The 20,517-nt window shown below is 44.6% G+C and overlaps 1 protein-coding gene across 4 annotated transcripts in view; it reads right to left on the reverse strand.

Annotated features, from left to right (window-relative positions):
• Window positions 1–652: 652 nt before the first annotated feature.
• LOC117419763 (alpha-actinin-1) overlaps window positions 653–20,517 on the reverse strand; it is a 78,169-nt gene continuing 58,304 nt past the window's right edge. Inside the window, exons 9-22 of one of the 4 annotated variants that reach the window (XM_058991232.1) lie at window positions 15,201–15,293; window positions 14,576–14,806; window positions 14,237–14,384; window positions 13,275–13,425; window positions 13,064–13,172; window positions 12,464–12,604; window positions 11,898–12,080; window positions 11,542–11,676; window positions 8,189–8,368; window positions 7,428–7,574; window positions 5,357–5,437; window positions 4,643–4,708; window positions 2,097–2,255; window positions 653–1,091 (exon numbers count right to left, since the gene is read on the reverse strand). In XM_058991232.1, coding sequence (XP_058847215.1) covers window positions 933–1,091; window positions 2,097–2,255; window positions 4,643–4,708; window positions 5,357–5,437; window positions 7,428–7,574; window positions 8,189–8,368; window positions 11,542–11,676; window positions 11,898–12,080; window positions 12,464–12,604; window positions 13,064–13,172; window positions 13,275–13,425; window positions 14,237–14,384; window positions 14,576–14,806; window positions 15,201–15,293 — 1,983 coding nt within the window. In that variant the 3' untranslated portion in view covers window positions 653–932. Of the gene's footprint in view, window positions 1,092–2,096; window positions 2,256–2,283; window positions 2,391–4,642; window positions 4,709–5,356; window positions 5,438–7,427; window positions 7,575–8,188; window positions 8,369–11,541; window positions 11,677–11,897; window positions 12,081–12,463; window positions 12,605–13,063; window positions 13,173–13,274; window positions 13,426–14,236; window positions 14,385–14,575; window positions 14,807–15,200; window positions 15,294–20,517 lie in introns of those variants that run through there. The other 3 variants (XM_058991230.1, XM_058991229.1, XM_058991231.1) reach the window with 3 other exon arrangements.

The raw sequence follows: 20,517 nt of genomic DNA on the forward strand, positions 1-20,517 counted from the left end.
TGTGTGTACAAGACTGGAAACAATCTGTGATATGTACCATATGCTGTTCTGTCAATGCTTTTTTAACATAAGGTGAAGGGCACAGAGAGAGAGAGAGAGAGAGAGAGAGAGAGAGAGAGAGAGAGAGAGAGAGAAGAAAGAAAGAAAGAGAATGAGAGAGAATGAGAATTGAAAAACTTGAAACAGCAAGGATTCTGTTTACTGAAATACAAATCAAGTCCCTGAAACTGGGAAGATGAACATCAAATCAATTCACAGAAAGATGCACCTCACTCTCACCCAGCAGTATCACCACAGCACCTCCTAGTGTATCAGTCTTGAATCTCTCTCTAGCTAGGTATGCCTCATTGTATGGTAGTTTTGTGCTGTAGTGCTAGCTAAAGACCACTAAACTGAATTCAGCTGTTGTCTGGAAATTGAGATTCAACCCTGGGCCCCAGAAGTGAAAGGCCTGGGCCAATGAGGAATATATTTTGAAAGCAGATACTAAACTAATTTCAAAACATAAAAAAAGAAAAAAAAAAAAAATGACCAGCTTAATATGGGGCTCATTTCTTTTTTTCTTTTTTCATTTCAGGTGTCTGAAAAAAAATAAAAAAATAAAAAAATAAAATAAAAACACACAAAATTAAACAAATTTAATTAAATACTATTTGGTGCAATTTTTTCTTTATTTTTTCTTTCTTTAAATCAGGTGGAGAAAAATACCTTTTGTTCTGTATAATAAAATATGTTATTTTTTTTTTTAATGAAGAAAAACAAAAAAAAAATCATTGCCCCTTTTGTAAACGGGGATAGCAGGCTGCCTGGCGGGGGACTCCTGCGTGCAAAGCCAGTAATGACAGGGCTGACAGACAGGAGGTCCTGAGGGAGGGGGGGCACGGAGGCTGGCTGCGTACAAAAACAGGTGCCGGCTTTGCTGGGGTCAGGGTTTAAAGGTCACTTTCTCCGTACAGTGCCGTGGAGAAGGACATGTAGTCCAGGGCTCCAGGCACAGCATCAGGGCCGCAGTACGGAGCCATGCGGGCGATGCAGTACTCAGCCTGGTCTGGAGGCAGCTCACGGCGAAGCTCGTCAGCCAGGATGTAATTCTGCAGAAAAAGAAAGGGATGATCATCCTCCTCATCATCATCAGTTACAAAGGACACTACTCTCTGTGACTGTGCTCTCATTTACCTGTGTAATCATCCCTTAAAGCTGGCGGACACCAAGATTGAAGTTACATTCCTGGTCTAAATGGCAACCAGTTTACATGCAGTGTATTGTCTAGTGCCTCAAAGGTTAACCATGTCACTGACTTCAGACCCCCTCCAAGCATCAGCCTCTCGTGCCCAACTTCTCCATTACATTAGCAAAACCTCTCCTCTCCTCTACACCCCTAACCCCACCCACATTACCAGAACCCCTCCTCTCCACCCCTAACCCCACCCACATTACCAGAACCCCTCCTCTCCACCCCTAACCTCACCCACATTACCAGAACCCCTCCTCTCCATCCCTAACCCCACCCACATTACCAGAACCCCTCCTCTCCACCCCTAACCCCACCCACATTACCAGAACCCCTCCTCTCCACCCCTAACCTCACCCACATTACCAGAACCCCTCCTCTCCATCCCTAACCCCACCCACATTACCAGAACCCCTCCTCTCCACCTCTAACCCCACCCACATTACCAGAACACCTCCTCTCCACCTCTAACCTCACCCACATTACCAGAACCCCCTCCTCTCCATCCCTAACCCCACCCACATTACCAGAACCCCTTCCTCTCCACCCCTAACCCCACCCACATTACCAGAACCCCTCCTCTCTATCCCTAACCCCACCCACATTACCAGAACCCCCTCCTCTCCATCCCTAACCCCACCAACATTACCAGAACCCCTTCCTCTACATCCCTAACCTCACCCACATTACCAGAACCCCTCCTGTCCACCTCTAACCCTACCCACATTACCAGAACCCCTCCTCTCCATCCCTAACCCCACCCACATTACCAGAACCCCTCCTCTCCATCCCTAACCCCACCCGCATTCCTAAAACCCCTTCTCCTCTCACACACTATCAAGCCCCTCCTCCCCTGGAGGTGTACCTTGTCTCCTGCCAGCACTTTGAAGGAGGCCATGACCTGGTCTGCTGTATCGGTGTCGGCTGTCTCCCGGGACATGAAGTCGATGAAGGCCTGGAATGTGACCACGCCAAGCCGGTTCGGGTCCACGATGCTCATGATGCGTGAAAACTCAGCCTCTCCCTGCAAAAACCACCAACTCACTTCAGCACCCAGTGTCTCCCAAGCCTCTCCCTGCAGAGACACACAGCACCCAGTGTCTCCCTCAGCCTCTCCCTGCAGAGACACTCAGCACCCAGTGTCTCCCTCAGCCTCTCCCTGCAGAGACACTCAGCACCCAGTGTCTCCCTCAGCCTCTCTCTGCAGACACACTTGGCTTCTTTCTCTGTCAATGCCGACTGCTGCAGGGGACAGTGCAGGAGCACGAAGCTAGGTCCTGATCTCATTGCTGGCACTATTTTTCCTGGGATTCTTGCTGTGATGTCATTGCTTAGCTTGTGTTGTGTAGATTACTCTGCAATTGAGATGGATGTAGATTATCTTCAGCCTTTTACACATTATCTTTACGTGAAGCCTCCACATTTAGGCTAAAGTTTTCCTCAGGGTGCAGTCACTGGGGGTGTACTGATCCTTGCACTCTTACTTATTGTCAGGTACCGTATATGCCCGAAATAGCGCCCATTATCGACTCTCCACCCTTATTCATCAAAAACTAATATATTAACTGTTTATTTCCATGTGTTATGCCCTTTGGTAAGTGTAGTTGATGTCTGAAATCACGGTTTCCTCGAGTACAGTAAATCGCACTCTGCACTTTTATATTCCTCCAAATGCACGGCCTACGTCTCTTCTCCCGAATCTCCAGATAGTCAGTGAGGCCGTCATGCAGAACGTCACATCAGACACATCAACCGCTGCATGATAATACACACCCATGTCTGCAATTGCCACAGTGGATTTCACTTTTTATACGCTGTCACATTAAGATCCAGCGCAACCCATCTCCACCCGATTTTAGATCCTGCATGCTGGCGGAATTTGGTACTTCAGTCCGAACTTGACAGGTACTGCTGTGGCCGACGAGATTGAGATTTTATAATTTTATAATAAAATTCAAGGAAATTGATTGATCTTCAGAGGTGATTCTCCCTTAACCATGCATAAGACAATTCTTACTGCATGGGCATGTGATCTTGTTCAGCCAATCAGTGTTTAATTTAAAGTCATATTATAATTTGAGGTTGTACGACTCATAGATAGTTGTACGGCCACTACAGATAGTGTTTATGCACTACTCTAGTGCCAGCTAGCAGCAGCAGTAGGTACCACTGATACATTTCACAACCTTTCAGTTTTTTTTGCTATAAAAAATGTGTTTTTCTGGGGGAACTAATTAGTCATAACAAATCTCCTAGTACTGTTTGTTATAAATGAGCAGCGAGGAGTGTTTCATCAGAAAGCATTGGGGATCAGTATACATCATTACAGTGGAACGCAACATTATGGTATATAAATGAACCCTACCAGTTTAAAGCACAGCAGACCTGTGTAGGGTCAATAACACCACTTTCAAGTTGCTTCTAAATTCATAAAATTCTATAAAATGTGTAAGTGTGCCTATGTTTTATTGTGATCTTCAGTCCAGTATTTATCGGTATTGTGTACTTTGTAACACTAATGTTGTCCCGAAGTACTGAAACATGTTCATGTGTTCCTACCTCACCACATGTTATATGTAGGTGAATTATAAAAAGAATGTTATTCTCATTGGTAAAACAAGCATCAAAACGTGTATACCCGTGATCATAGAGGCTGGCTGATGCGTACCATTTCATGTTTTCATTATTCAGATGTCCACTTATATTTTACTTTAATATTTGGATTGTCTCATGCCGTTTGAACAGGATTTGAAACCAGACTAGGATTGCAGGGTGGCAACTCCCCAGTAATGTTGTTGAAGCTGACACCCTGGGATCCTTCAAGAAGCTGCTTGATGAGATTCTGGGATCAATAAGCTACTAACAACCAAACGAGCAAGATAGGCCGAATGGCCTCCTCTCGTTTGTAAACTTTCTTATGTATTTCCAACTCCCGCTGATGTGGATGTTACCTGAGAGTCCAGGGCGAAGGGTTTGAAATACTAACAGACTGCAGAAGCAAAATAAGGGCTGTGTTTGATTAGAAAATTGTACACAAATGTGATATACAGGTGCTCTTTGTCTGGTTGCAGATTGGATCTGCAGACGGGACCAGTGGCAGACCCAGTTTTATATTGGAATGAGAGCAGATGGAGTTTAAGAGACTGGTTTCATGGTGCAGGTGGATACATGGCAGAATTGGGCCCCTGGTAAGGATTACCAGAAATAACTCCATGTCTGCTGTGTCTTGCTTCCAGCTCTAGACAATTTGTTAGTTTGTTTTTTTACAAAGTTTTACAAGGAACCTAACAAACCAAGGGGAACATGCTGCTAGAGCCCTAGTCAAGTATGAAGTATACTTTCAACCCAGCCCTAATGGCAACGTGTCTGAGGACAGCTTCAGAGACAGGAACAAGAAGGGCAGCACTTTACCATGTTGTAACCCATGGAGATGAGGCAGGTTCGGAAATCTTCAGCATCCATCATACCTGTTCTCTTCTACCGGGGGGGGGGGGGAGGGGGGGGACGACGAGCCACAGACAAGAGAGGGGGACGGGGGTGGGGTGGGGTGGGGAATGTACCAACCACAACATAAAGGGGAGATTAGACCATTGAGAGGGGGGAGGTGGGGAGGCGGGCAGGTAAAACCACAGAAAAGGAGAAAGTCAGAGGAGTTTAGAAAAAGTACAAGAGGATTCAGGAAGGGAAGATGGGAGACAGGAGGGAAAACGTGTGAATGAGGGAGGAAGATAGGAATGATTTATGAATTGAAGCAGGTTTTTAAGGGTACAGAAAGCACCACACAACCATATTTACAAGCGGAAACATGTTTAAAGGAAAGCAAATATAAAAAGGGGAAGAAAATAACGAAGGGGAAAGAATAATTGACAGAACACAAGAACAGGAAAAAAAATAATGGTAAGAATGAAAAAAGAAGATACATGAGAATGGAGTACAAGAGGGCAAGAAAGCATCGCAAGAAATGCAGGTTTGCGATCGACGAGGGAATGAATGGTATAAAAATGGACACCCAGCCATACATGGGAGGAAGGGAGGGTCACACGAGAGGGTAAAACAGACAACACGAAAAACAAAAAAAGAAGAGAAGAGAAGGCAGTTTAATGTGAGTGCCTGGCGCTGCAGTACCTGTGCGTCGTTGGCGATATCGAAGCCCAGGCTGATGAGGCAGGCTTTGAACTCTTCAGCCCCCATCTTCCCGGAGTGATCCTGGCCACGCGGTGCAGTGAAGAGGTGCCGTCAGGTCACGAGGCCAGCATGCAGGGGGGTGCATCATGCAGAGAGGGACAGGGGAACAGGGGCATGCACAAGGGGCAGAGACAACAAAACAAAGTGCACAATCATTAGGCTTGGCACACTGTCAAAGGACATACAAATCTGTGCTGTCATACCATGGTGAGGTCTATTACTGAGTTAATCAATGCCGTGACTAGCAGGAAGGACTGTGTGCATAGTTAATACGTTCTGGTTTAAAACCACCAGTTTCACAATACAATACAATACAATACAATACAATACAATGGTGTATTTTTACTACATTCTTCCAGTGTAGAGCACTATATAGAGTGCAGAAACTAGCTCTGTGAGTAGGGGCTAAATAACATTGGGAAAGCAAAACAGCAATTAAAAAAAAAGAGGGGCAAGTAACCCGAGGCTTGCCTTTGATAGCAAGGTGAGGTTTAGTAGAAACCTAGGCAACAGCAATGTTCAACTGGCTTGTACATACAGGATGTACATTGTGAACAGTTTCCATTTTACACTGGGTGTGTTTTAATTAAAGTGAAGCTTGTGTAAACGCTGTGTGTTGAATGGTTTGAATGCAAGTAAGCTAGCAAGTGGAAATCAGCACAGCCTTGCATAATGCAGTTCTAGAAGGGATTAGCTGACGTGGCCTCCCTTAGCCTTTATGATAGCACAGCACACATTCCTCGAACAGGTTTCTAGGGGACTCTCAAAACTCAGCACTTTTTCATTGTACCTTTGTGAGTTTGGCACAATGTAGAAGTGTCCAAGTGTAAAGTAGTTTACATTTTTTTGTAAACAAACTCAATCTCTCATTTGACTGAGCCTCTGTTATTAAAGTCCTTTCTGCATTCACTCCCTGTGTTGCAATGAAAAGGAGGCTCCTGACCCACACGCAGTCTCAGGAGGTAAAGGTCCTACTGCCTGCAACACAGGAAGGAAGTGGACCCAGAGTTGTGTGACTTGACTATGCATACTTCACTTACAGGCAATTCAGTGTTGTGAAGTCCTCCTTTTGAAACAAACCAGTACCAAACAGTTGCTTGTGGCTAACAGAAGGCTTACAAATTGGAGTGGTGGGGGCTCCCGAGTGGTGCATCCAGTAAAGGCGCTCCTCGTGGAGTGCAGGATGAGCCCTATAGCCTGGAGATTGCAGGTTCGAATCCAGGCTATATCATTGCCATCCGTGACCGGGGGTTTCTAGGGGGTTCCGCACAATTGGCCAAGCGCCGCCCGGGTAGGGAGGGCTTTGGTTGGCAGGCAATCCACGGTTCACTGTGCACCAGCGACCCCTGTGGCTGATAGGGCGCCTGCGGGTCTGCAATGGAGCCATTCAGATCTGTGTTGTCCTCCAGCACTATAGGTCTGGTGGCTTCGCTGTGGATGCAGTGTGAAAAATGATGGATTGGCAGGAACACATTTCGGAGGACGTGCGTTTCAGCCTCCATTCCGAGTCGCTGGGGGGTTGCAGCGGTGAACCGGGATAAAAATAATAATTGGGCATTCCAAATTGGGGAGAAAACCAGGGTAAAAACCATTGGTGATGACTAAATTAAAAAAATAAAAAATTGAGTGGTGAGAACAGTCCTCTGTAGAAGGTGTATATTTATATTCCCATCTTTGAAAAACAAAGTTGTGAATTCCTGAAACAGCCTCTCATCATTTGACAGTTGTTTTTGCTCTTTTTTTATTAAAAGAAGAGCTCTGAGATAGCAGTATGAATGGTAAACACATGCACATCAACACAGGCAAGCAAGCACGCAGTCGCACCCCCCCCCCCCCCCCCCCCCCCCCCCAATACAAAGCACAGATTATACACACACTTGTAAGGATCAGACACACATGGTGTAGTCCAGTCTCACACACGCCGCTCTCTCTCAAGGACAGACACACACGCCGCTCTCTCTCAAGGACAGACACACATGGTACAGTCCAATCACACACACAGCTCCCTCACCCTGTCAAAGTGGTTGAAAGAGGCTCGGAACTCGTTCATCTGGTCCTGGCTGATGCCCTTGGCGTCTCTGGTCAGGACCTGGTTCTCAATCTCGTTGATGGTCCTGGCGATGGTGGTGAGGAGCTGCTCCCAGCCCACACGGATGTGCTGGTGGGGGGGGGGGGGGGGGTAGACAGAGAGAGAGAGAGAGAGAGAGAGAGAGAGAGAGAGAGAGAGAGAGAGAGAGAGAGAGAGAGAGAGAGAGAGAGAGAGAGAGAGAGAGAGAGAGAGGAGGGTGAGGGGTGGGACTGTGTGTGTGTCTACATATGTAATTCAGTTATTCTCTCACCTGCATGGTGAAGTTTGTATGCTTGCTTAAGCACAGTGAGGTTGGTAGGGAGTGTATAGTGTTAGTTTAGCAATGTTCGATTCTGTTTAAACTTTAGGATTAAAATCCTTTAAAACATTTAAACTAACATTTGGAAAAGTCATCATGAGAAGCCTTCCGATTAGAGTGCTGTTACTTTTAAAAATGTACTACATCAATGTGGATCAGACTGCAAGTGCACAACATTGATGTGTTTACAGTACAGGAACACACTGCTACATAAGCACTACAGCTTGACATTGGTTAAATAATAACCATAATTCTACACATTTAAAGTCTAGTTTAGGTCTCCTCCTCACCTCCAAGGTGTAGCGTGTGCTTGCTGAAGCAGGGGAGGGTGTGTGTGTGTGTGTGTGTAGACACACACAATATTTTTATATATATATGTATATACCTCCATGGTGTAGTTGGTGTGCTTGTTGTCGAAGATGAGCTCCTCCTGGATGAGCTGGTGGTCCACCTCCAGCTGATCAATCTTTGGCTTGTAGTTGACGATGCTCTTCTCGTACTGCCGCAGGTGAGTCAGCTGGTCCTCCAAGGTGCCGTGCATCTCGATGGAAATGCGGCCAATTTCCTGCACAAAACAGCAGGGGGCGTCAGACACACAGACAATGAACACAAGTGGACCATCCGTTCAAGAAATGTGCTCTAAAGACGGCATGAAGGTCCATCCGATACAGGTGAGAACTGAACAGAATTTCTAGAAGTCTTTTACAAAGTGTGGTCTTCGTATCTGGAGTTCCTTACATAATGAATGATTTGAGAAAGGTTAAAGAAATCTCTGTTTGCATGAAAGTCTTCCAGGTAGTCCTTCATTGGCCCTTTCACCTGCAGAGTGAAATTGCCCCACCCCTTCATGCCTAGGAAGTGAAAGTGTAATAGGCATGCAAGCCGAGTGCTTTCTGTAGTCTAATACCACTACAGTACCAGATACTGTTTCTTTAAAATGACCTGCATAGCAAATGGAAGTGCACGACAGTCATATGTTTGGAATTATGACATTAGCTAGCAAATGTAAAAGGACATATTTAAGTGCATCAATTCATCCCACTTGAGGGTTCCAGACTGGGATCCACACACTAATTGATCCTCTTCTCTCCCCCCGTCACTGAAGCACTGGAGTTAAACATGCGTGGATATTTATGAATGGTCTGTAAATACATTTAAAAAACGAACTCCAGTGCGAGAAGGACGGTAACAATCTGATTGAATACAATGTGTGGAAGTGCAGAGGTGCTGCATTATCACCAGCAGAACATGAGGGAAGTTAAGCTTTCATGCAAGGGGAGTGATGGTGACCTAACCTGTGCGAGTCGCTCTTGTGAATCCAATAAACCAAACCTGTGCGAGTCGCTCTCGAATCCAATAAACCAAACCTGTGCGAGTTGCTCTTGTGGAGTCCAATAAACCAAACCTGTGCGAGTTGCTCTTGTGGAGTCCAATAAACCAAACCTGTGCGAGTTGCTCTTGTGAATCCAATAAACCAAACCTCTGCGAGTCGCTCTTGTGAACCCAATAAACCAAACCTGTGCGAGTCGCTCTCGAATCCAATAAACCAATGCTGTTTTTCACCACTCAAATTATAGGATGTCTGATTAAGGTTTTTTTTTTAAAAATCTGTTGCATCTTCAACAGCTACATCCTATCCCAGAGGATAGATTCGCTTACATTGTTTACCCTCAGGAGTTTGAGGATGATTTAATTGCGCAACAGCTTCCCTTATTAGATGATGAGTTTTGTACTAAAGCAGGGTCAGCTGTTGTAGGGAAACGGGAGTTAACAGTTTGAAGAAAGCAGAAAACATAGAAATACTTGGGAGTGTAATCAGGAAGTGAACATCTTCCGTGTCACCGGTAGTCACAGCAATGTGCTACTGAAGTAACTGCTGAGAAAAAAACATTTGGGGAATTACATTTCTTAATGCCACCTACTTTACTGCAGTAGAAAACCTGCCATTCACTGCTAATGAAAAATAATGGTCTAAATATCTGAAATATGACAAATGTGCTTTCATAATGTCTAAAACACAAACTTGTTGAGTTCATTGCAGTCATCAGCTGCATAGATAAACCATTTCAGCAAAATGAGGCAACAAACATGCGAGTACAAACTAGTACCCCTTTCACACAGACGAGTGATGACGGCTCAGAATCAGCACTGATGCGCTATTTTGGTCTGTGTGAATTGCCTATACCATCACAGAGCCATCACAACCGTCTCAAATCCTGTGTGAAATGCTATGCCGGTACAGAAAGTCAACATCCCACGTGACTGCATGTATACCATACGTGTTGGGTGTGTTTGGTTCCAAACTACATCACCATGCTGGCGTTCCATTACCCAAGTGGAGCATTCACACGAGCATGCTTTACATACAGCAAATACAATACCAGCATCCACCGTAATTTCACTCTGCTTTTGCCTGTAGAGCTGGACTCTTTCTTTTAACCCTTTGCGGTCCATTGTCGGACTGGGTCCGACATTGCAATTATTCCTCACAGGTCCTTTGTCGGACTGGGTCCGACATCATTATAGCAACGCAATAAACGGGTGTTTAGTCGTTTTTTCTCCGGAAAAAGCCGAGAAAACCATTCAATTGCCGAGTGGGAGCGACAGGAGCCGAGACAAGTCGGGGGGGAAAAAAAAAAAAAAAAAAAACGTATCTCATGAATAGTCATACATGGTATCAGGTATCAGATAATGGGGCGTTCATAGTAAACAAGCTGGCTGAGTGTGTCAGCGCACAGAGACTATCATGGACATTTACAGAGCTTTTTTCAGATGTTATAATAATAAAATAATGACTTTGATCGCATTATTGAGGAGTTTGGTGATAAAACGAGTGATCCGGAGATGATCGATCGGTATGTACGACTATTATTATTATTAATTTCTTACATAGGTGAACGCTATAGCAAACAAAAGGGTGGGGCGGTGCTGGAGATGCCTAGTGAGTGCTTTGTTGATATGCAGGGCCATTTAAACCCGTTTGACTGTGAAAAAAAATACTTTTAAACAGCGCGTATAAAATTAACTGCGCGTGTGAAAATTAATTAGACCTGGCGTGCCTGACGCGCAGTTAATAAATGGACCGCAAAGGGTTAAATATACTGTATCGCCGCCTTTGCAATAAAAACACACAACCTACATTGTGCCTGAAGCTCCTGCAATGTAACACTTAACATGTTGTTATATTGTACAATATAACTGAACATTAAAAAGCAAACAAAATGCAGCCAAATTTACTTCGGCAAAACGATGTGCCATTTTGTTTTGTCATTTTGTTTGGTTTCTGTTGCCATGAAAACGATCTGTCAGGTTTGAAAGTTGAACTCGCACCACCCCTTTGGCTGTGTGAAAGGATTGCGACAGTATTATACCTGCATGGATTGTGCAATTTCGTGCTGTGTGAATTTTTTTAAACGTTTCTAAGACGGCTCAGTAGCGGCATGTGTGTGTGAAAGGGGTATAAGTTACTGTTTTAGTTTCACTTTAGTGTCTTAGGAAGTTGGTGCATTTTAATCAGTTGAATATGGTAGCAACCAACTTGCTCCTAAAGTGGCACCCAACAATTTTTATTTTGCAACCAATTTCTTTTGGCCCAGAAGCCATTGGCTCCCAAGGCAAAAAGTTTATCTGGAGCCCTGCACTTGAGCCTTAATTTGGGTGCATGTGGACAGAAGAGCAGCACTAAAATGCAAGGTCTCTTCCAGTTAGGGTGGCGCCCCCCCCACCCCATCCTCTCACCTCCATCTTGGTCTGTATCCAGGGTCCGATGATGTTGGCCTGGCCTGCAAACTGTTTCCGGAGCCGCTCGTTGTTCTGCTGCCTGGCATGCTCCTCCATCAGGGCCTGGTCTCTCTGGGGCACCAACTGCCTGACCTGGAGAGAGCAAACGCATCAGGGACTCGCTCACAGACACACACACACACACACACACACACGCTTCAAATTAGAAATGTTGTTTTAAGTAGGCCAAAGTGCTGAATCGGTGTATGTAAATCATCCTCCGTTTCTGGTAACTGAGTTATTTTCACAGATTCTCCGTTTATCTCACTGTTGTTTTTTTACTTTGCTTTCTGTAATGCTAGGACGAGTCGTACCTTGTCCCACTTGCCGTTGATCTCCTGGGGGTTGATGGTGGTGTAGGGGTTGGTCCCGACCATGTTCACGTGGTAGGTCTGCACGATCTTGGTGATCTCGTTGTGGATGCCCAGGATGGCTTGTCGCTCCTTGTCTGCCTCGGGGAGGGTGGCCTTGAACTGCTCGTGAGCCGTGCTCAGCCCCTACACCGTGGAACAAAACCACACACATTAAAACCCAGCAGGGACAGTCTATTTCCATACATGTATCACAGCACTGGAGCCTCAAATACCATGGAGAGAACAGGGCTCCTGTATCAACCTGAACCTCTTATCAATCCTCCTATAGGTTGGACAAACTTTTGGATTAAAGGAATTGTAGCAAACAAAATCTTTAGCACACAGATCCCAAATGTCCAGTTTTGAAGACCTTGTAAAACACTTTGTCAAAGTTTGCATCTCTATTTCTTTTTGTTATTTTTCAGTTTTGGAAGAACAATATATGTTACAGCAAACCTATAATGTGCAAAGTTGCCTTTGCACTGCGGACTCCCCTGTCCAATCTCCTTGTCCTTGTTCTGGAGTACCTGGATCTCCTCGATGGTGTGGACAATGAAGGTGTCCTGCAGGTCCTCCATCGCCCCCTCCATCCAGTTGTTGAAGGGCGCCGCCCTCTTGGCGAACTCCAAGTACAGCTGGTCGATGGTCTCCAGCAGCTTCTCTGTTCTCTGAAACACAGACAAGCACAAACTCTGACTCAGGCTTTCATTTAAACGAATGTAAGCTCAAAGGGGTCACAATTACATTTCAAACCAAGTCAAGTTGGACAAAGTTTCAGATAATATCCTAATCAGTGCTGTAAGTGAACAACTTAACATCAATCATAAACTGAACACCTGGCCTCTCAATTAGACTGACAATTGTATCTAATTGTGTCATCCATAACTGAAAATACTCAATCTGAGACAAGACGTCAAATAAATGAGGTCAAATAGCAAACGTTTCAGCCAATTCCCATTGTGACTGCTGAAGGCATTAGATGAAGCGATTGCCTGCTTGACTTGCTCTAGTTTATGATTGAGTGTTTTATATAGTGCAGTATGATGTGTTGACAGATTTCTGTGCATTCCTGCAGCATCTCTGATGCGGATGTTCTTATTTTCAGTGAAGGGGGTGTGGTTTCGTACCTCCAGGGCCTCACTGCGTTTCTGTGTTAGAGCTCCCAGGGCGTCCCACTGGTCACAGATGCACTGGCAGCGTGCGTTCACACTGGGGGAGTCGTAGTAATCCAGCTCACTGTGAACACAACAGACAGAGTCAGGGACTGACTCGTGGAAACACTGGGGCAGCAGTGTGACTCCTCTAAACCTCCCCCCCCCCCCCCCCCCCCTCCCTCACTTGAGCTCCTGGGCGATGGCTGCGATCTGCTCCACTCTGTCCTGGTGCGCTGCCAGGTCGCTCTCGAAGGCCTCGTGTTTCTTCAGCAGGGCTTTGATCTCTGACAGGGAGGCCGTCTCAAAGTCCTTCTCTTGCAGCATCCCCTCCTTGCCTGCGGGGGAGCCAGAGGGTACAGCCGGTACAGACTTTAACCACAAGTTGCAGCAACAGAATAGTGTTTCTCAAGTGCAATCACAGCAGACCACCAGTAACCCCCCACCCCAGTAGCCCTTCTCTTACTGAACCTTACTGGCCAATATACTAGAGTATGGTCACTAGCAGGGTTGGAGAGAAATGCTATTTCAGTCCTGCGATTACAATATTTACCAGTCTCCTATTTTAACTAATTAATTATGACTTCCTTCCTAGTTAGTCATTTTTTTCCCCCTCACTCACCTTTTTCTTGGTCTGCTTTTTGCTTGATGACTAAGATAAAACCATTCCACTGTTCTATACAATAAATAAATCAATACATATTTCATCCCACCATCACATTCAGTGGGGCATATATGGCAAGAAATCTGTAGAACCGATTTGAGAATTGATTCCCCAGGACAACTAGAAGCTAATATCTGAAATTACTGAGGTCTACATAAACAGGAAACCTAAAAACCACGACCATCAGATTAGGGGTGTGGTCAAGGTCAACACCACAAATGATGATTCCCCATTGTTTTTGCACAATACCCACAACTGAACTTGAACAGAACACAGCAGAATACCAACTCTGAACTTGAACAGAACACAGCTGTAGTAAGTAAGTATCTCAATTTGGTCTTCTACATTCAGAAATCTAAATGGTACATAAAATGTCAAATATTCCTCTGGGAGGCCATTCTCTGCTCTGTCCAGGCTTTCCCTCACCCACCTCTCCTCTCCCCTCCCTCAGTCCAGGCCTCATTGATTGTGTATGTGTCCCTTACCCGCAGTCCAGGCCTCGTGGATGGCAGCTTTCTGTCTAAATTTCTCAGCCAGGTGGTCGAGTCTCTCGAGTCTGCGGATCTCGTTCAGCAGCCACTCCTCGTAGCCCTTCTCTGCATGCTCCAGCCCGCCCCACGCATTGTTGATGTCCTGAGAGAGAGCGAGAGAAGAGGGAAGGTGTGACAGACAGCCTAGATTGAAATTCCTCAGCAAGTCGTGCTGTGGAATGGGCGAGCAGTGTGACAGACAGGCTAGATTGAAATTCCTCAGCAAGTCGTGCTGTGGAATGGGCGAGCAGTGTGACAGACAGCCTGACTCCAGGCTGCAAGGCCTCCTCTTACCGAGACCATCCTCCCCTCGGAGGGCATGAAGGCGGGCCGGTTGCTCAGCCTCAGCTTGGTCTGCAGGGTGTTGAAGTTGATCTCCAGCTGACACTTTTCCTGCACCTTGGGGGGCTTGTGCATGCGCCGGTAGTCACGGAAGTCCTCCAGTTTCTGCTGCATGGCCTGCATTGTGTTCTCTGGGGCACGGTTCTCCAGCCAGGGGACAGTGCGGCGGATCCACTCCAGCAGCTACAGAGACGAGTGAGACTGGCCATTCATTACTCTACAACACTCAGTGGTGTAATAGAAGGAATACTAATACATGTATTCAAAATGTCTGTCAACTATCTCTCAATGTCTTCACAGTATAGTTCTACTCCTAAAGTAAATAGGTCAATTACATCACCAAGTATAACCATGTAGGCAGAGGACAGAATGTACAATATAGTACAGTTAGAAAAATATTAATGGCAGCAAGTATCCTTCTAAAAGTTTACCACAGTAATTATGCAGGGTAGTATTCAGTAAAAAAATAAAATAAAAATAAAATCTTATCTCCAGTGAGGACAATAAGAAAAACTTGTCTACGTATTTACAGTATGTGGGATATATGTGGGACCCCAATCTGGACAGTTGCACTCACATCGCTAGCCAGCTTCTCATAGTCCTCCATAAGCTGCTCGTTCTCCTGGTTGACAGCCAGCACCTTGCAGATCCGATTAGCTGCCGTCTCTGCCTGTGAACGGGACCAACACAGGGGTCAGCTACAGCTCAAAGCAATGGCTTTATTAGGCAGTGTTTCACCAACCTTATGGTATATTGTACCTACGTATGAAACAGGACTATTTCAATAGGCGTGGTAGCAAGTAAGATGAACACATTGACATTCAACTCCTAACAGTGGTCTAGCTTGACTTAAAGATCAAGATTTGTGGATATGTTTGACGTGCGTGTTTATTGTACAGTATACATTAGATGAACCCCCCAATGCAGGGTCTCCCTAAAGGAAATGCAAACATTCAAAACATCCTTAACTCTCAGGAGCTGAGACTGCTTCTTCGCAAGTCTCTTCATGTGTTGTGCATAGTTTTGGTTATCTGTTAACTATAAAGACTCAGCAGTGCTATACTCTGTGACTTGCTGAACTAAAGTTTGTCAGTATTTCTACATGGTTTTGGTTTCCAGACATTTTTGCTATCCTACCACAACAACCACCTGCCATTCCACATTCACTTCCTGTGCCACTGGAAACAGGGCCCCAGGGGCCCTCGCAGTTTTTAGTGAGGCTAAGATGGGGTCCTTTTACCTGTAACATTTACCTTTGTTGTGGAAAGAAAAACGAGCTAGCGAAAAATAAAACATTGGGAACAAATAAGGGGCTGATACCAAACTGCAAAGCAGCATTCCTGTTGTGGTCTGTTCAAACCTCACCTTACCAGAACATGCCAAGACACAATCCTGTTGTTATTGTCATCCTTCCATAAAAAACACAGCACAGCACGCTTCTGGAATAGTTAGTACGACAGGAAAACACGGTGCAACACTGATACTGGCTGTACCCACTAGAACACCGGGGAGATTTACATTGTGAGCAATACTCACCTACAGACCAGTGTACCATGGTCCATCACATTGAAATGGCAATCCCTTAAGCATGATAACACTGACTATGTGTACTAAGCCATCCCTCAAGCATGATTCACTTACTCTGTATTGGTAATTCCTGCTACCACAGCTGCAGTTACAAAATGAAACGATGAGCTACATGTAAAAATGCGAGTGTGACATATGTACTATACATAGGAGACAAGCACCTCCATGCATCCCCAGCTGCTGATATTCAGGATTTCAAGTCCTTTTAGTTTTGTAAATCAGGGCTGTCCAGTGGATGGACTGACTGAGCCCCTCAATGACTGTTGATTTAGAAGAGGACCATCTCAGGCATGGCTCTCTTCATGGGTTTGAAGTGCAATCAGAATGCTGTCAAACATTCCACAGACGCTGGGTCACTAGCAGTGTTGTTAAACCTAATCTCCCTTTTTAAAAATGGTAGGATTTAGTCAGCTATTGAGTTTCATTAAAGCTGACCTTCTTTGATGCTGTTCTTCCTCGTTACTTTATGTATGGCTCTGTAAGAACTCCCTGCTCATTAGCCCTTTCCAGGGATCCCTTTCTGTGACATGGTTTCAGTTTGTGGTACCTGAGAAAAAATTAAGAGACCACTGCAAAATTATCAGTTTCTCTGGTTTTACTATTTATAGGTATGTGTTTGGGTAAAGTGAACATTTTTGTTTTATTCTATAAACTACTGACAACATTTCTCCCAAATTCCAAATAAAAATATTCATTTAGAGCATTTATTTGCAGAAAATGACAACTGGTCAAAATAACAAAAAAGATGCAGTGTTGTCAGACCTCGAATAATGCAAAGAAAATAAGTTCATATTCATTTTTAAACAACACAATACTAATGTTTTAACTTAGGAAGAGTTCAGAAATCAATATTTGGTGGAATAACCCTGATTTTCAAGCACAGCTTTCATACGTCTTGGCATGCTCTCCACCAGTCTTTCACATTGATGTTGGGTGACTTTATGCCACTCCTGGCGCAAAAATTCAAGCAGCTCGGCTTCGTTTGATGGCTTGTGACCATCCATCTTCCTCTTGATCACATTCCAGAGGTTTTCAATGGGGTTCAGGTCTGGAGATTGGGCTGGCCATGACAGGGTCTTGCAGGTTTTCTTCCAGGACAACCTTGTACTTGGCTTGATTCATGCCAAAGCTGCCCGATTCCAGCCTTGCTGAAGCACCCCCAGATCATCACCGATCCTCCACCACATTTCACAGTGGGTGCGAGACACTGTGGCTTGTAGGCCTCTCCATGTCTCCGTCTAACCATTAGATGACCAGGTGTTGGGCAAAGCTGAAAATTGGACTCATCTGGGGGTGCTTCAGCAAGGCTGGAATCGGGCAGATTTGTCTTTGTGAAGGACGCATGAATCAAGCCAAGTACAAGGTTGTCCTGGAAGAAAACTTGCTTCCTTCTGCTCTGACAATGTTCCCCAACTCTGAGGATTGGTTTTTCCAGCAGGACAATGCTCCATGCCACACAGAGCATGCCAAGACCCATGAAAGCTGTGCTTGAAAATCAGGGTTATTCCACCAAATATTGATTTCTGAACCCTTCCTAAGTTAAAACATTAGTATTGTGTTGTTTAAAAATGAATATGAACTTATTTTCTTTGCATTATACGAGGTCTGACAACACTGCATCTTTTTTGTTATTTTGACCAGTTGTCATTTTCTGCAAATAAATGCTCTAAATGACAATATTTTTATTTGGAATTTGGGAGAAATGTTGTCAGTAGTTTATAGAATAAAACAAAAATGTTCATTTTACCCAAACACATACCTATAAATAGTAAAACCAGAGAAACTGATAATTTTGCAGTGGTCTCTTAACTTTTTCCAGAGCTGTATATATATATATATATATAAAACACACACACACTTTTTTTTTGAAGGATGACAATATTGATTTACGGTTTAGTATTTGCATTATGTCTGTCAAGTAATTTTTACTTTGATGGGTGTTTTTACTTTGTTTTCAGTTTTAGAAGTTAGAGGAAAGACATTTAAAATAGAATCTATGGAAATATTCTATTTCTCAGAACACAATTAAATGAAAGCTTAACTAAGAAAGGCATGTACATTTCATTAAATGTATACAGAAGTTCAATTTCTGATTAAAATTATTAGAACTGCTAATAACTAATACTACTATGTATAATAAAATCCATTCAGCAGCTTCAAATGTCATTTTCTGAAATTACTTGAATACTGAAGATGCTCTCATCTGAGCTGGGGCGGCTCCCTTCACTTCAGGTTGCCTGCCATAGATATTGGTAATGTAGCTAGAACAGCTGAAGTGTCTTATAGAAGTGATGAGAGCCGGCGCCATCCAGTGATCTACCACTTTAACTCAAGTTTCCTTTTGATTTGGCAGAAATACACAAGCTGTGCAATAGATGGTGCTGCACCAATATAAAGACAACATGGCATAGGTCAAATGGCAGACAAACAGAACGTTAGAACTGGTCATCATGTGAGCATCATCAATGCTAAAACAGTGACTAAATAAGAGGCGGACATTTGAAGCTACATCCTCTTCAATGAAAGCGCTTCCTAAAACAGCAACCCAAACACATACAAGAGCTCCCAGTGAGAAGACAAAATCTACCAATCCAGGCAGTGCAGGAGTAGAGAGGAGCTGAGGGGGGTGCAGTGCGGACAGAAGCAACCAAACTGCGTGCCAGGCAATAGTGTAGAAGAAAAACACACACACAAGTAGACAGACCCTCCACACTCACATGAGAAGGGAGGCGTAGAGGAGGTCGAGGCTGACCTGAGGTGGGGAGAGTCAGGGAGGAGCGCTCAGAGCTCTACAATACTAGAGGTATAGAGGAAACAGCCAACCCTGGCGTCAATTTTAGTTCCATTTTTAATTTACTGTAAAATGTGATCATATAACACACACACAGTAGTACACCCTGATAGTCATGTGATACAGCAATCTAAAATGTCTTTGACTCAGACAGCTTGTAGCACATGGAAATGACATGAATTAGCTATATGGTTTGATTATTCCTCCCATTTAAATATATGTTATACACTAATATATATATCACACACACACACACACACACACTGAGTGTACAAAACATTAAGAACACCTGCTCTTTCCATGAAATAGACTGACAAGGTGAATCCAGGTGAAAGCTATGATCCCTTATTGATGTAACCTGTTAAATCCACTTCAATCAGTGTAGATGAAGGAGAGACAGGTTAAAGAAGGATTTTTAAGCCTTGACACAAGTGAGACATAGATTGTGTATGTGTGCCATTCAGAGGGTAAATGGGCAAGACAAAAGATTTACAGTATAGGAGGCTGTGTGGTCCAGTGGTTAAAGAAAAGGGCTTGTAACCAGGAGGTCCCCGGTTCAAATTCCACCTCAGCCACTGACTCATTGTGTGACCCTGAGCAAGTCACTTAACCTCCTTGTGCTCCGTCTTTCGGGTGAGATGTAATTGTAAGTGACTCTGCAGCTGATGCATAGTTCACACCCTAGGTCTCTGTAAGTCGCCTTGGATAAAGGTGTCTGCTAAATAAACAAATAATAAATAATACAGTAAGTCCCTTTGAACGGGGTATGGGAGTAGGTGCCAGGTGTGCCGGTTTGAGTGGGTCAAGAACTGCGACACTGCTGGGTTTTTCACGCTGGTCCACCACCCAAAGGACATCCAGCCAACATCCAGATGAAAGAGGCCAAAGGAGGCTGACACGAATTGTGCAGAGCAACAGACGGGCTACAGTTAGTCAACTGACAGTCCAGTACAACATTGGTGCCAAAAGACCCATAAAAGAGTGCACAACTCGTCGTACCTTGACACGAATGGGGTATGGCAGCCGACGACCTAACAGAGTTCCACTTCTTTCAGCAAAACACAAGAATACTCCGGTTGCAGTGGGCTAAGGAACGAAAACACTGGACACTAGAATACTGGAAAAACATTGCCTGGTCTGATGAATCCCGGTTCCTGCTGTTTCACGCTGATGGGAGGACTAGGGTATGGAGAAAACCACATGAGTACATGCATCCATCATACTGCGTGTCAACATTGCAGGCTGGTGGTGGTGGTGTGATGGTGTGGGGTGTGTTTTCATGGCATACATTGGGCCCCTTGATAAAAGTGGAGCAACGTTTGAATGCCACAGGATATCTGAACATCATTGTCAATCAGGTGCATCCCTTCATGGCAGCAGTGTATCCATCTGCTAATGGATTTTTTCAGCAGGATAATGCCCCATGCCACAAGGCTAGGATTGTCCAGGAATGGTTCCACGAACATGACAGTGAATTCAGCTTACTGCAGTGGCCTGCCCAGTCACCAGATCTCAA

This window comes from Acipenser ruthenus, chromosome 18 (assembly GCF_902713425.1).
Source record: "Acipenser ruthenus chromosome 18, fAciRut3.2 maternal haplotype, whole genome shotgun sequence".
NCBI classification, from domain to species: domain Eukaryota; kingdom Metazoa; phylum Chordata; class Actinopteri; order Acipenseriformes; family Acipenseridae; genus Acipenser; species Acipenser ruthenus.